At 36.1% G+C, this 15,374-nt stretch overlaps 3 protein-coding genes across 7 annotated transcripts in view; all 3 read right to left on the bottom strand.

Annotated features, from left to right (window-relative positions):
- Positions 1 to 7,698, bottom strand: part of LOC129791905 (NADPH:adrenodoxin oxidoreductase, mitochondrial) — a 298,769-nt gene extending 291,071 nt beyond the window's left edge. Inside the window, exon 1 of the mRNA XM_055830523.1 lies at positions 5,782 to 7,698. Within this exon, the coding sequence (XP_055686498.1) occupies positions 6,244 to 7,605 (1,362 nt within the window). The 5' untranslated portion in view covers positions 7,606 to 7,698 and the 3' untranslated portion in view covers positions 5,782 to 6,243. The remainder of the gene's footprint in view (positions 1 to 5,781) is intronic.
- On the bottom strand, positions 653 to 8,540 carry LOC129791940 (uncharacterized). Of its 5 annotated transcripts, none has more exons than XM_055830615.1 (3): positions 8,301 to 8,540; positions 1,708 to 1,950; positions 653 to 1,642 (listed from the first exon to the last, which is right to left on the bottom strand). In XM_055830615.1, exons 2-3 carry the CDS (start codon positions 1,910 to 1,912, stop codon positions 924 to 926), a joined length of 924 nt encoding a protein of 307 aa, XP_055686590.1. In that variant the 5' UTR covers positions 1,913 to 1,950; positions 8,301 to 8,540; the 3' UTR covers positions 653 to 923. The 5 variants fall into 5 exon arrangements, with proteins under 5 accessions (XP_055686590.1, XP_055686591.1, XP_055686594.1 ...); XM_055830616.1 differs by having other exon boundaries at positions 1,708 to 1,929; positions 8,301 to 8,534; XM_055830619.1 differs by lacking the exon at positions 8,301 to 8,540 and adding an exon at positions 4,405 to 4,965.
- A 687-nt stretch (positions 8,541 to 9,227) lies between these two features.
- On the bottom strand, positions 9,228 to 11,506 carry LOC129791891 (putative tRNA pseudouridine synthase Pus10). Its single transcript, XM_055830506.1, has 5 exons — positions 11,161 to 11,506; positions 10,858 to 11,098; positions 10,603 to 10,798; positions 9,828 to 10,540; positions 9,228 to 9,513 (listed from the first exon to the last, which is right to left on the bottom strand). Exons 1-5 carry the CDS (start codon positions 11,296 to 11,298, stop codon positions 9,323 to 9,325), a joined length of 1,479 nt encoding a protein of 492 aa, XP_055686481.1. The 5' UTR covers positions 11,299 to 11,506; the 3' UTR covers positions 9,228 to 9,322.
- Positions 11,507 to 15,374: the final 3,868 nt, after the last annotated feature.

Below are 15,374 nucleotides of genomic sequence, written 5' to 3'. Positions count from 1 at the left end.
ATAGGCTTGCACTTGAGATGTGAAAAAGATAAAATGATTTTCTTTCATTTAACCATGAGATTTTAACAAAAAAAAAGAGATCACAGATAAATTTAATGAATTTTCGTTGAATTATCTGGAGATTAACGCGTATTTAATGGTTAATTATACTTTTGGCTTAAATAAATTTCGTTGCAAAGAAAAATTTTGATTATTAACTGTGATTAAAACTAATTCAACATGCCAAGAAAATAAAAATTAAAACTTTTCAAACAGTTTAACAAATTGAAAGAAGGTGCAAAAGAATTACAGTCGTGACCTCGTGGTAGGACCGTCGTCAAAATTACTTCTACGCGGTAAAACGGCTTCAGAATGAGGAATTTTGCCTTCGCAGTGGGACAATTATTATCCTACCTTTCCAATAGTACTAATTGTCCCACTGCGAAGGCAAAATTCTTCATTCTGAAGCCGTTTTACCGCGGAAAAGTCATTTTGACGACGGTCCTACCACAAGGTCACGACTGTACAAAATAAATAAAATAAAAAGTTTCGGGTAATTTGGAGAAGAGGGGATGGGTTAGATCGACAACTTCAAAGTGAAAATCCACTAAAGGAAAGGAAAGAAACTTTTTAGGAAAGTTTATGCACCTTTATCGAAAGAACAAGCACCAAGAACTTTAAATCCAGCTTTTATTATTTCCTTAATATATTTTACAAAAGAATTAATTTCAATAGATTTGTAAGTATTTCTTTTATTTTAATGAAAAAAAGGTCAACTAAACCTATTATTTGTACTTCAATATGATTGAGATCATTCTTATTACACTTCTAGCTATTCTAAAGTATTAATACCCTTTATAAATTCATTTTTTTTTTAAATACATTATTATCGGAGGGTAAAATCACAAAATATTAGAATTTTTCATAATTCTTTCATCGTTTTTTTAGTTGTTGTAGTCATTGAGCTTATCATTGATCAATTTGAGAATTTCAACCTGGAATTCAAACACTCTGTTTTCCGGAACTTTTGCCAATTGACTCACAAGCATCTCCAGGAAAGGTTTCCACTGATTCCACAATTTGGTTATATGCTGCATATCGGGATTAGTCCCAGTCGATGATGATGCTTCCTGTACCACCTGATTGTGATTTGAATGATGAATCAAAGACGGTGAGGATACAATGTCCTCAGTGGGGTGATTTGGCAATAAAACTGGAGGAGCTCCAGCAGAAATCTCCAACTGTTCATTTGCCAAGGGGGGCAATGAGACATTTCCATGAACTTCCGAAATGGTGAAAAAATTATTTGACTCGTCAGATATTTCGAAAATCTCTTCCTTTACGGCACTTGTGGCTTCTACTGCTTCTAAATCATCTTCATTCGATTTCTCCTCTTCTGAATGCTCTGAAGAACTTTCCTCATTTGTTGTCTCATCATTTGATGTAACATCATCCATTGACGTATCATCTGTTGTTGTATCATCCGCTGCTACTGGTTTAGAGGGCTTTCGAGAGGGATTTCCCTTATTATAGCGAACAAGCCTTCCTTCGAGGAAACGCAAAGCATCATAGAAAATCCAAGATTTTCGTGTAGACCGCGGATCCTTAAAACATCTGCTAAATTGATCCCTCAAATATTTGTAAGCCTTCTTACACTCAAAAACTGCAAGCAAACCCCATAAAAAAGTAATTTCAAAAATATCTTTTAACAGAAAGCCATTTTTTCACCTGTTTTTCCAACTTTCTTTGCGATCATTTCCCATTGTTTCCTGTGAGCTTTATACTTTCCATAATAGGGATGCTTACGATCATAGATAATGGCACTTTCCCTTACAAGTGGTATTAGTTTATCGTAGAAAGAACGCTGTTCCCCCAGTCTCAAAATCGAGTGGAATTCATTTCCTCTAGTATTAGCTTTCCTTTTAGGTTTCATTTTCCAAATAACCGTACCTGTAGTTTAAATACCTGTAACTGTAGTTTAAACAAACACCCTTCGTATAAAAAAACACTTGAAAAAAGTCAATCATAACGCGTCCAGTTATTAGAGTTGGTATACCACAACGCGGATGGGTCAGTCTATTCGTTGTAATTTAATTTGTGAGTAGTATTAGTAGGCAAAGTCGATTTTTTGTAAAATTTAGCAATTTGTCAGATTAAAATGCTTATATCTTAAGTTCTATTAGACCTACAGAAATTTCTTGACTAGTTATGGAAAGCTATTGAAATAAGCTATAATCTGATGTATATTGCGATACATTTCAAGGTCACCTCCAGAACACAAAATGGCGGATTTTTGTTCTACCAAAACAGTTTTTTGCACTTTTTGTCCACAAGGAATGGTTCTAGAGGTTTCTGATGTTTCGGAAAGTTATAGAGTTTTGCAAAACCTTTAATTTGATACCAAATTGAGCAAAATCGGACAGACCGTTCAAGAGATATGGCTCTTAGAACTTTTCAAATTCAAGAATTTTTCAAATGGCTATATCTTCTAAACGGAGACATAGATTTTCTTCATTTTCGGACTGATGATAGGTATTGAGTCAGGCTACAATATATCAAAATTTAAAGGAAATCTATAACAGATGTTCGGAGATATTGCCCCTTAAAGTTAGACAATTTTTGTTTTTGATTTTAGCGCCTCTTGCGGATGTTTTTGGAACTTGGAATGTTCTAAATAATTGTAGGGCTTCTTGAAACCTTTCATTTGATACCAAGATGGTCCAAATCGGTCAAGCCGTTCTTGAGATATATCGAAAAAACACTTTTTGCATTAGGCCGCCATATTTGCTAAACCGCTTGACCGATTTTCAAGTATAAATTATTGATGAAAACGTCTCACTGAGCTCTACAACATACTAAAATTTCAGATTTCTAGCTATAAGGGAAGTGGTAAAAGGTAGTTCAAAATGGCGGACGGCGGCCATCTTGGATTTTGAAAATGCAAAAAAATGAAATTTTACACCCACATTTCTATAGAAAACTTCAAACCGGAAGTCTCTATCTGTTATTGTTCTCGAGTTATAAGGTAAAGTTTGGCGCAGAGGCCGGCCGGCCGGCCGGCAGGCCGGCCGGCCGGATCAAAAATTTTCCACCACCATTTTCGTAATGTGGGATGTCTAAAACGTGCTCATACCAAGTTTGAGCCCGATCTGAGAAGGTCGGTTTTTCCGACGATTACAATACTTGGTATGCCACGATTGTGGTATACCAACTAATAATAAATTAAAGCAGAGTTAGACAGGGCTAAAAGACAGGGGTTTACCCGATTTTGTTCGAGGAAACCCCTCATTCGAGGAAACGAGCGGGATACACGTAGCCTTGTAGAGAATGTAGAGAACAACAAAGAAATGAACTTCTAACAGAAAAGAATAATTTGCCCAAAAATATAAACAATGACGTCATTATGTCTGACATTTCTTCTATAATATTTGGCGTTTCTTCTACAATTTTTGACATTCCTTTTTTACATTTATTGTAAACGTTTACCGTGTTCTTTCTAACGTTAGAAAATATATTTTTCGAATTATTTTTAAATGCAATAAATAAAAAGTGAAATAAGTTTACAAAATGTTCATCTTTTACCGGAAATCATTGAAGCATTAATAGGTACATAATTAATTGCCTTTGATTGTTCTTTTAAAATGATTGTTACAATTTTCTAAACATTTTTTTTGGTACTTTAAATTACTTTTTTTTTTCTCAAATTTGCCTATTTTCAATAAATAAATAATAGAGCGTGGTGCGGTATTCGCAATCTGTGGACTATCGGTGATTTATTGTTTTGTATTCCTGTGAAAATTCATTGGCATTATGCCCAGTTTATATAACTTCTTTCCAAGATCCTCTCCCAATTCGCATACATTTCGCATTCACAATTTCCCATTTACTTCATTTTTCTCTAAGGACTTTATTTTTTATGAAAATTTGTGGTTTTTCCTTCTAATGTGACTCCCATGGCCCTCATTGAAGTCTCTCTGTGATAATAATTTAGACTTTTGCGTCTGAAATCCTCCCTAAGTATTCATCTTTATGGCACAATCGACTTTTAAAATAAAAATTCTACTGAGAAAAATAGAGACCAAAGTAAATTATATCAGTGTAATATGCTGTCTCCGTCATTCAAGGTTTTCCACGGCAAATGATTCAGAAATTTTATGTTTATCCCAAAGCACGATTTTTTTTGTTAAAAAAGACTTCAGTGGGAGAAGAGAAAAATGTGAAGCTGTATAAATATTTTATGTACCTTTCTTAATGTGTCGCGATCATATGCGGAGCTCGGGAGATCGCCTAAGAATGACGAATGTGCATATTTTTATAATAAAATATTTATAATTAATATGATTGGGTGCCCGTGTTTAAATAAGCCGTAAATCACATGGATTTGACCCACACACCGCATGTTTCTATAATGTAATATATACTTACGAGGGGCGCTCTCCGTACTGGCTGGTGGAGGAGAAGTGCATGCCTCGTTCATTTTCATTGGATTATTGTCAACACCGCTAATTAGATGTTGACAGAAGCCCTCGAAAGTTCAAAATGCGATCACATTTTGATTTACAGCCACAGCTTCATTTTCTCTGCTTTTTCGGACTTGAAAGAGCAATTCTCCGAGCTATTTTGCTCTTGATCTTGTTAAAAAGTACTCACAGTTCAATGGAGATAAATTAATGTTTTTTTTTTTTACATAATACGCTCATAAGTCTCAATGAATTTGCTGTATACTCGCATGAAGTGTTAAAAAAAATGAAAATGTTTTTTTAGCTTCTTGAACCGTCCCAAGAAAAATGTCCTAAGTGAATCCGGGCGGCCTTCGTGAACTAACAAAAAAGAGCCCTTTGATTAGCTGTGATTTTACAAGTAATTGAATGCAAAATTCGCAAAAAAAGAAAGCTTTTTAGTGTTCAAAAATCGAAATAACTCCAAAAAAACTTTCCTTTGACAAATTATGTTTGAAAATGAGAAAAATAGAGCTCTAAACCGAATTTGAACAAGAATTAATCAATTAATTAATTTAGGCTAATCTATCAGCCTTAATTCATGATTAAGACTTTATTTGAGACTTCCCAGGATTATTCTTTATTCGATAATTTTTGATTTTTACGCTTCATGCATTAAGAGACATAAAAATCACTATGATGACGTCATTTTTTGTATTTTTAGGCATATATCTTTACTTTCCTTAGGCGGAATTCACTACTTATTCGGGCTTAAAATTTAAAGTCGGTTTTAAAGTTTTTTAATCAGTTTTTTAAGTCTGACTTAAAATTTTTAAGTTGGGCTTGGATTTTCTTGAGTTTTCCTGCAATTTAGTATGTAATATTTTCTAATTAAAGAACATGAAATTGATTAAAAATAAATCTTAAATTGCATTGAATAGAGAGCTAAAAAATTATAAAAGTTATATCAAGAACTTCAATATAATATTTTTATTTTGTTTTATTTTATTTTATTTTATTTTTTTTGTTTTATTTTATTTTATTAGTAAAAGGAAAAATCGTGACTTTCGGTTCAATGTGCATAGTAATTGAAATCTTTCTTTTCGACTTCAAAATTTCATATCAAACTTAAAAAAAAAACTGACTTAAAACCTTAAGACCAACTTTAAATTGTAAGCCCGACTGTGTAGTGAATTCAGCCCCTTATTTTTTCGCTAAAAAAATGAGAAATTTCTTTGACGATTTCTCATTCATTTTGGATTCATCTATAAGATTACGAATATAAATAAGACTTTGCATCCTTTGCATGATGAAAAGCTTGAAGTTTCAGTAAAATTTCCATTTGAAATAAAAATAAAATTACAAATTTAATAAAAAATGGTCATGTTTAAAATTTAAAAATAGTACATCTTTGATATTTTATAAAACTTTTCTACATGTTGAGTTTTTAAGTTTTCTTTCTGAAAAACTAAGCCTTCTTCAAATATATTTCCTTTATTTTACCGCACCCTAATTTTTTAAATTTTATTTTACCTACCCTATTCAAAAAAACCTTTGTTCTTAGATTTTACCTGATGAATTAAATCTGAGTTGAATTTATAGAATTGGTTGATTCTTGCTAAATTCAACTTTTTCACCTGATAAGCATCGGTGCAAAGTTGATTTGAATAGATTATCATAATAATGAATCTTCTTGAAATCAAGGTGATCACTTCTTTTGAAAACTTTGAGCATTTTAATCCGCTTTTAAGACTACAAGAAGATTGATAAGGAATTTTTTATTTTCTTATCAAACGCACAATGTGCTGAAATGAATTGCAAAATGCTAAAGCCCTACTTTTAGCATCTCATCCACACTGACAATCTTTTCTCGCGGTTTCCCCACTTTGGAGCCCCTTCGGACTTCTTCCTGGTCAATCTTCTCCCACCCACTCCACGAGACAACGTCCTTGTGCGAGAGATTTATCCCTGGTTTGTCTTCTTCTTTGATTTTCTTCTCTTTGAAGTCATCACAGATCATTTGACCCACAGCAAAGGCATTGTTCATGGTTGTAAGGATGACTCCTGTGGGTCCAGTTGCCAGCCATCCACTGACATACAGTCCGGGATCAATTTCCTGGGAATTCGTCAGCACTCGGCCATCCCTATTGGAAATTATGCCTTTCTTTGAATCAAAATTCAACTGAGAATCTTCCTTTAGGGACGAGTAGCCAATGCTGGTAAGAAGCAAATCAATTGGTAGACTCTCTGTGGCATCTGTGGCCATGGCTTTGTCTCCTTGAAGTTCATTCACAATTAAATCAAGGATAAATTCATTCCCACTGCGACGAACACACTTTGGAGAGCGGAAGAAGATTGGAGAGAAAACTCGTCCGGATGTGGGAGCCATAGCCGGTGATTGCTTCGAAAGACTGTCCAGCATGAGCTCTGTTAATCTCTTCCGAGGCCTCGGGAGCGTTGAGATACTCTCCTTGATGCCCACAAAAGATTCCGGACGCCACGTTGTCTGGCAACCGGGAAGCTTCAACATCTCTCGGAGTTCTTTGATTGTAAAGGCAGCCTGAAGAGGACCTCGACGTCCAATCATTGCAACATTCTCCACTTTACTCGCAGCCAGAACCTCCAGAGCGTAGTCCGTGATGTCTGTTTTCCTGAGCTGATCAATAGGAGATAGAAGAATCCTGGCTACATCTACCGCAACATTTCCCTGTCCAATTATTGCAGCAGTTCTTCCCTGTAAATGGCTGGCAGTGACAACATTCTCAGCTCCAGGGTAGCCATTGTACCAGGCCACAAATTGTCGTGCCGACAGGATCTTCCTAAACTCCCCATCCACTGGAATGTTCAAATTCCTGTCTGATTCAGCTCCATACGCAAGAACGACAGCATTGTAGTTTTCACGCAAATCCTTCAAGGTGTAGTCCCTTCCGAGGGCTACATTACCCAGGAACTTTACCGATGGATGGGAGGCAGTCTTGGTGAAAGTATTGATGATATTCTTCACTTCCGGATGATCTGGGGCGACTCCAAAGCGTACCAAACCAAATGGAACCGGCAGCTTCTCCAGAACATCTACACGGCAATTTTCGAGATGTTTTACGAGGTATTGGGTGACGTAGAAGCCAGCTGTACCTCCTCCAACTACGCAGATCCTCTTTACAGCTCCACTTCCTGCTGACATCACCATTTTCTCACTTTTTTTGGGCAGTTTTTCTCACGGAGAAAGTGTTGTACACATAACAAACTTTTGACACATTTGAACTTTACTCTTCTTCTTCCTTTCTACATCTTAACACATCGCGAATCGCCCGAAATTGATATTTAATTACCCGGCTGGCTTATGAGGTTTTCTTTACTTTTTACATATTTTTAAAATAAAATTTTTTTTTCAAGAAATTTCAATATTCTTCAGTAAAAAAATAAAAGTTTTTGGGGCATATGCATACTTATACGTTTAATTTCTTGAATTACTGAATTCATCTTTCAATCAAAGCTACATTTTTATTAGGTACTTTGTGATTTAGGTGATTTATTAAAGTTTTTTTTATTGTTTTAGGAAAAAGCGGAAAGAAGAGAATTCTTTGGAAAATATTTAAAATTAAAAATAATTACAATTAAGATTAGTCGTGTAAACTTTTCATGTCTTTACATAATTAATTACACGACGCGTATAAAATTAATTGTGACACAATACGGGCCTGAAAAATGCCTGACGTCATTGAACGCAAGGCATCTATTGCGCCATTGAATCTTTCCGGCCAAATAGCAAATTATCACTAATAGAAAATGTACCAAACAAGCGATGATCTCAAGAAGATCCTTCTGTGCAAATATTTACAATAAAGTCTCAAATTATGAAAGAAAAAATGATGAAAAACTTACCTCAGTTGGCGTCGTTCGCGTTGAACTGCAAAGGATTTCACAAACAAAGGATTTTGTCAGTATGAAAAATCTCACTTTTCACCCTTTTTTAATAATTAATTCGATGAATATTCAATAGATGAAGATAGATTGGAACTATTTGAAGATAATTCAGTGAGATTTTGAGATAAGAACTCCAATTTTTTATGAATAAATTGAGAAAAACTTTGCAGAGAAGAAAAAAACTGCAACGGCTTTCTTCCTGGAATCACTGGAAATTGGAATCATATTGGAAGTTTGGAAATCTTCCCGCCAATATGTATTCGTGCAGTGGAAAGTAGCTGGAATGCATTTCTTTTTCAAATACCGCGTGACCGTTGATTCCTCAACAGGTGGCATTTTCCTTTTACTATGCGAAGAAAAAGATGTGAAATATTGAGAATATATCGATAAGAGGGAAAAAACGATGGATTTTATTGATGCCACACGAAAGGCATAAAAGAGTACACAAATGGTGTCACCTGTATCACCTGTTAAAATACATCACCGTCACGCTTCTGTTTGCCCAAATTGCCAAGCAATGGCTGCCATGTGTAGCAACAATTTGTCCAAGACAGCATTATAATATAACATATTTTTTTCCTTAAACGGCAACTTTTTAAGCATTCTTTTTAAATTGTTTCGTGATAACAGATGACACGGTGGAAAGCACCCGCGATACCATTCCTCACGTCAGTTGCCTTTCCGCCGTCCAGAACATCCCAACCAGTTTCACTTTTTGCCACCACACACAGTGCAGCGATAGCAGATAAATTTGCATAAAATAGATTGTGAATTACTTTAGCCTTTCGTGCAAACTTTATTAAATTAGAAAAATAAGGCCTCAATACAGAAAGGCATGGAGTTTGTTCGTTAGGCTCGAGTCATCCACCGTCTATAAATCAGCAATTTACGTGAAAAATTTACTTTATTTTTCCTCCTTTTACATTCTCAACATTTATCTTAGATTTTCTTAATTTTTCCTACAATTTCCGTATTATCTTTCAGTGCATATAGTTCACAGGTTTGGGCCAATCGAGATCAATGTCCGTCACATCGAGGGAAAGAATGTCAATCTTCTGCCCAATAATGGTAGCCAGGCTCGGCTGTGTACGTCCAAACTCTCCATGCACGAGCTCCTTCACATACGTGCCCGCCTGTGTCTGAATGTCGATCACGAGGAGACAATTGTGGTCTGGGGAAGAAGAATAATGCGGCAATAACATCATCATTCAAATAAAATGTTTACTCTTCCAACAAACACAAATTTCTTTTGCTTTTTGTGTGTACAAATTGCCACGAAACTCATCCCAAAGAAATGGAAATATCTTCCAATTTTAATTTTATTTTAGCTAAATGTTGAAGAAATAAAGGAAATTTAAAAGAAATATGTAGAATTTTTAATTCTTCGAGTAATTCGGAGAACAGTGGTGGTCATAAAAATGGAGGTAAACAGATCATTTTAATTGATTATCATTGCAAATTCATTAGAAAAAAAATATTCCTCACCTTTGGAGAGTCTCGCTTTTACGCTGTAGATGATTCTTGGTCGCGTCATGAGAGCCCTCCGGTGCAAAACGCGAATTGGTGTGAATTGCTGCACTGTGAACTCCTCTGAGATGTTCAACTTCTTCATGATTTCCACCGTGGCGGGAGATTCCAGCAGGCACAGTGCTCTGTACATTTTCTTCTTGCTCTCCTCACCCTCCTTGATACGCACCACTTCTGCTCGATCGACTACCTGGAGATGCGTGACTGCCACATGACCGGATTTGGCGATGTTCTCCTCAATAGCACGCCCAGCCACTGGGCTAATATCTGAGATGTAGGAATTGGTGATTTCCAACACAAAGGGCCTACCCCGGCCCAAGCATCGAACATCCACGTCTTCCCTGCCACTAGCGGAGAAGCAAATTTTGCTTTCTTTCATCGGCCTATCGGTAAAATATCCCACGAGGCTGCCTTCGATGATCTCCTGGACGCTATTCATCACCATTCGTTCACCCTGAAGAATCCACGGGGTTTGACTGAGCTCCCGGGAGAATTTCTGATACCTTCCAGCTACGAAAACCGTGGGGCCGGTGTAGGTTATTTCAACTGCCACAAATGAATCTTCACACGCTTGTGGAATCTTCAGAATTCCCTCCCATTCATCCTGACGCAATCGCGATGGCACAAGGTATTTCTCCACAGCTGTTCGATTTAATTCTGTCTTGATTTTCCTTAAAAAAAAACAGATAAATTAATAAATTTTAAGTAAGAAAAAGTCAATTGAGCGACGTACTTGTTTTCCTTCTTTTGCTGAAAGCATTCTGGTTTAATTTTGGCCAAAGCTGCAGATTCATCTTCATCAATTTTACATCTGTAGGTCAGTGTAATCATCACACCTTCCCGGTCATACTCTGCCTTGAGGCATTCACAAATCTGCGGTATGAGGATGGACCTAAGAGCATCTTTTGGGGTTGTGTCCATTCGTTCATCTGCAGGAAATGTTACACTGATTTTCTATTGCAAATAGGAAAGCAATCCCCATGCTCACCTTTACTAATGACATCCCCAAACTCTCCTATAAGCTTCATCCAGATGATAAGTTGCCGAATATCCAGTCCAACTGGAAGGCAGAACGAAAGAACAAACTTCTCACAGAAGAATTTGCAGAAATCATCCTTTTTGCGAATCCTGCAGAGAGTTCCGTACAAACAGTGCTCACTGAAGAGATTCAGGCAGCATGGACATGGATGAACAACATTTTGTCCATCTTCTGGAACCACAATACCTCTCTGGAAGAAGAAAAATTCCTTTTAGTAAATTTTTCAGTGATTTCTTCCAACATGAATCTTACCTTTTCAAGTGAAGATTTAACATCAAGAAGTTCCTTGCCGTGTCCTTTGAGGTACCTGAGGCAGCAAATAAGACAACACCCATCCTTACGCAGGAAATTGAAGATTTTACAATTCAGAGATTCTTCCTTTTGGTCCATTTTGTTTACAATTTTCCAGCCACGTGGTGTTGTTTTGAAAGATTAGGGTGGACCAAAAATCATGCATTTTTTACGTTAATTATAATTCTCATTTTTCTTACTTGAATGTTAACTTAATTTCTTACTAAATACAAAAAAAATTATTTCTTGAAAGGGTAAAACTTTTAAAGAAAAATAATATAAAAAAAATAATTTTATACTAACCCTGTAGTAGTCCTGGTTGTACACGAAAAAAATATATTTCTTACTTTTTATGATCGGGTTCTTTTCATTTAATTTAATTTTCATATGGATGCATGACACCCATTTATCTCTTCAGGACAACATTGTATGGGGGCCCGATTGGCATAAATGGGTAGAGGGCACTATATTATGAATATCCATGAATATGTAGTTAACCCCTTGCAGACTATTGGGTTGTTTTTGATTTAATTTAATTTTCATATGGATGCATGACACCCATTTATCTCTTCATGACAACATTGTATGGGGGCCCGATTGGCATAAATGGGTAGAGGGCACTATATTATGAATATCCATGAATATGTAATTAACCCCTTGCAGACTATTGGGTTGTTTTTGATTTAATTTAATTTTCATATGGATGTATGACACCCATTTATCTCTTCAGGACAACATTGTATGGGGGCCCGATTGGCATAAATGGGTAGAGGGCACTATATTATGAATATCCATGAATATGTAGTTAACCCCTTGCAGACTATTGGGTTGTTTTTGATTTAATTTAATTTTCATATGGATGTATGACACCCATTTATCTCTTCAGGACAACATTGTATGGGGGCCCGATTGGCATAAATGGGTAGAGGGCACTATATTATGAATATCCATGAATATGTAATTAACCCCTTGCAGACTATTGGGTTGTTTTTGATTTAATTTAATTTTCATATGGATGTATGACACCCATTTATCTCTTCAGGACAACATTGTATGGGGGCCCGATTGGCATAAATGGGTAGAGGGCACTATATTATGAATATCCATGAATATGTAGTTAACCCCTTGCAGACTATTGGGTTGTTTTTGATTTAATTTAATTTTCATATGGATGTATGACACCCATTTATCTCTTCAGGACAACATTGTATGGGGGCCCGATTGGCATAAATGGGTAGAGGGCACTATATTATGAATATCCATGAATATGTAGTTAACCCCTTGCAGACTATTGGGTTGTTTTTGATTTAATTTAATTTTCATATGGATGTATGACACCCATTTATCTCTTCAGGACAACATTGTATGGGGGCCCGATTGGCATAAATGGGTAGAGGGCACTATATTATGAATATCCATGAATATGTAGTTAACCCCTTGCAGACTATTGGGTTGTTTTTGATTTAATTTAATTTTCATATGGATGTATGACACCCATTTATCTCTTCAGGACAACATTGTATGGGGGCCCGATTGGCATAAATGGGTAGAGGGCACTATATTATGAATATCCATGAATATGTAGTTAACCCCTTGCAGACTATTGGGTTGTTTTTGATTTAATTTAATTTTCATATGGATGTATGACACCCATTTATCTCTTCAGGACAACATTGTATGGGGGCCCGATTGGCATAAATGGGTAGAGGGCACTATATTATGAATATCCATGAATATGTAGTTAACCCCTTGCAGACTATTGGGTTGTTTTTGATTTAATTTAATTTTCATATGGATGTATGACACCCATTTATCTCTTCAGGACAACATTGTATGGGGGCCCGATTGGCATAAATGGGTAGAGGGCACTATATCATGAATATCCATGAATATGTAGTTAACCCCTTGCAGACTATTGGGTTGTTTTGATTTAATTTAATTTTCATATGGATGTATGACACCCATTTATCTCTTCAGGACAACATTGTATGGGGGCCCGATTGGCATAAATGGGTAGAGGGCACTATATTATGAATATCCATGAATATGTAATTAACCCCTTGCAGACTATTGGGTTGTTTTTGATTTAATTTAATTTTCATATGGATGTATGACACCCATTTATCTCTTCAGGACAACATTGTATGGGGGCCCGATTGGCATAAATGGGTAGAGGGCACTATATTATGAATATCCATGAATATGTAGTTAACCCCTTGCAGACTATTGGGTTGTTTTTGATTTAATTTAATTTTCATATGGATGTATGACACCCATTTATCTCTTCAGGACAACATTGTATGGGGGCCCGATTGGCATAAATGGGTAGAGGGCACTATATCATGAATATCCATGAATATGTAGTTAACCCCTTGCAGACTATTGGGTTGTTTTTGATTTAATTTAATTTTCATATGGATGTATGACACCCATTTATCTCTTCAGGACAACATTGTATGGGGGCCCGATTGGCATAAATGGGTAGAGGGCACTATATTATGAATATCCATGAATATGTAATTAACCCCTTGCAGACTATTGGGTTGTTTTTGATTTAATTTAATTTTCATATGGATGTATGACACCCATTTATCTCTTCAGGACAACATTGTATGGGGGTCCGATTGGCATAAATGGGTAGAGGGCACTATATCATGAATATCCATGAATATGTAGTTAACCCCTTGCAGACTATTGGGTTGTTTTTGATTTAATTTAATTTTCATATGGATGTATGACACCCATTTATCTCTTCAGGACAACATTGTATGGGGGCCCGATTGGCATAAATGGGTAGAGGGCACTATATTATGAATATCCATGAATATGTAGTTAACCCCTTGCAGACTATTGGGTTGTTTTGATTTAATTTAATTTTCATATGGATGTATGACACCCATTTATCTCTTCAGGACAACATTGTATGGGGGCCCGATTGGCATAAATGGGTAGAGGGCACTATATCATGAATATCCATGAATATGTAGTTAACCCCTTGCAGACTATTGGGTTGTTTTTGATTTAATTTAATTTTCATATGGATGTATGACACCCATTTATCTCTTCAGGACAACATTGTATGGGGGCCCGATTGGCATAAATGGGTAGAGGGCACTATATTATGAATATCCATGAATATGTAATTAACCCCTTGCAGACTATTGGGTTGTTTTTGATTTAATTTAATTTTCATATGGATGTATGACACCCATTTATCTCTTCAGGACAACATTGTATGGGGGTCCGATTGGCATAAATGGGTAGAGGGCACTATATCATGAATATCCATGAATATGTAGTTAACCCCTTGCAGACTATTGGGTTGTTTTTGATTTAATTTAATTTTCATATGGATGTATGACACCCATTTATCTCTTCAGGACAACATTGTATGGGGGCCCGATTGGCATAAATGGGTAGAGGGCACTATATCATGAATATCCATGAATATGTAGTTAACCCCTTGCAGACTATTGGGTTGTTTTTGATTTAATTTAATTTTCATATGGATGTATGACACCCATTTATCTCTTCAGGACAACATTGTATGGGGGCCCGATTGGCATAAATGGGTAGAGGGCACTATATTATGAATATCCATGAATATGTAATTAACCCCTTGCAGACTATTGGGTTGTTTTTGATTTAATTTAATTTTCATATGGATGTATGACACCCATTTATCTCTTCAGGACAACATTGTATGGGGGTCCGATTGGCATAAATGGGTAGAGGGCACTATATCATGAATATCCATGAATATGTAGTTAACCCCTTGCAGACTATTGGGTTGTTTTTGATTTAATTTAATTTTCATATGGATGTATGACACCCATTTATCTCTTCAGGACAACATTGTATGGGGGCCCGATTGGCATAAATGGGTAGAGGGCACTATATTATGAATATCCATGAATATGTAGTTAACCCCTTGCAGACTATTGGGTTGTTTTGATTTAATTTAATTTTCATATGGATGTAATAATTTAATTTTCAGTTGATATCAGAATGGCACCGAGCTCGGAAGTGTGCGCTGGCTGCTCTGGAGTTTTCAGAGACAAAGCGGGAAAGTTTGTGAGACCAATAATATGTACAAGTTGTCGCAAGCCATATCATGCTAGGTGTATTGGCATAGACACTAAAACTGCTAATGAGAAAAACTTTTTGTGGAAGTG

This window comes from Lutzomyia longipalpis, chromosome 3 (assembly GCF_024334085.1).
Source record: "Lutzomyia longipalpis isolate SR_M1_2022 chromosome 3, ASM2433408v1".
Classification (NCBI taxonomy): domain Eukaryota; kingdom Metazoa; phylum Arthropoda; class Insecta; order Diptera; family Psychodidae; genus Lutzomyia; species Lutzomyia longipalpis.
Note: the sequence above shows the minus strand (reverse complement) of the source record. Positions and strands in the feature narration are given on the sequence as shown.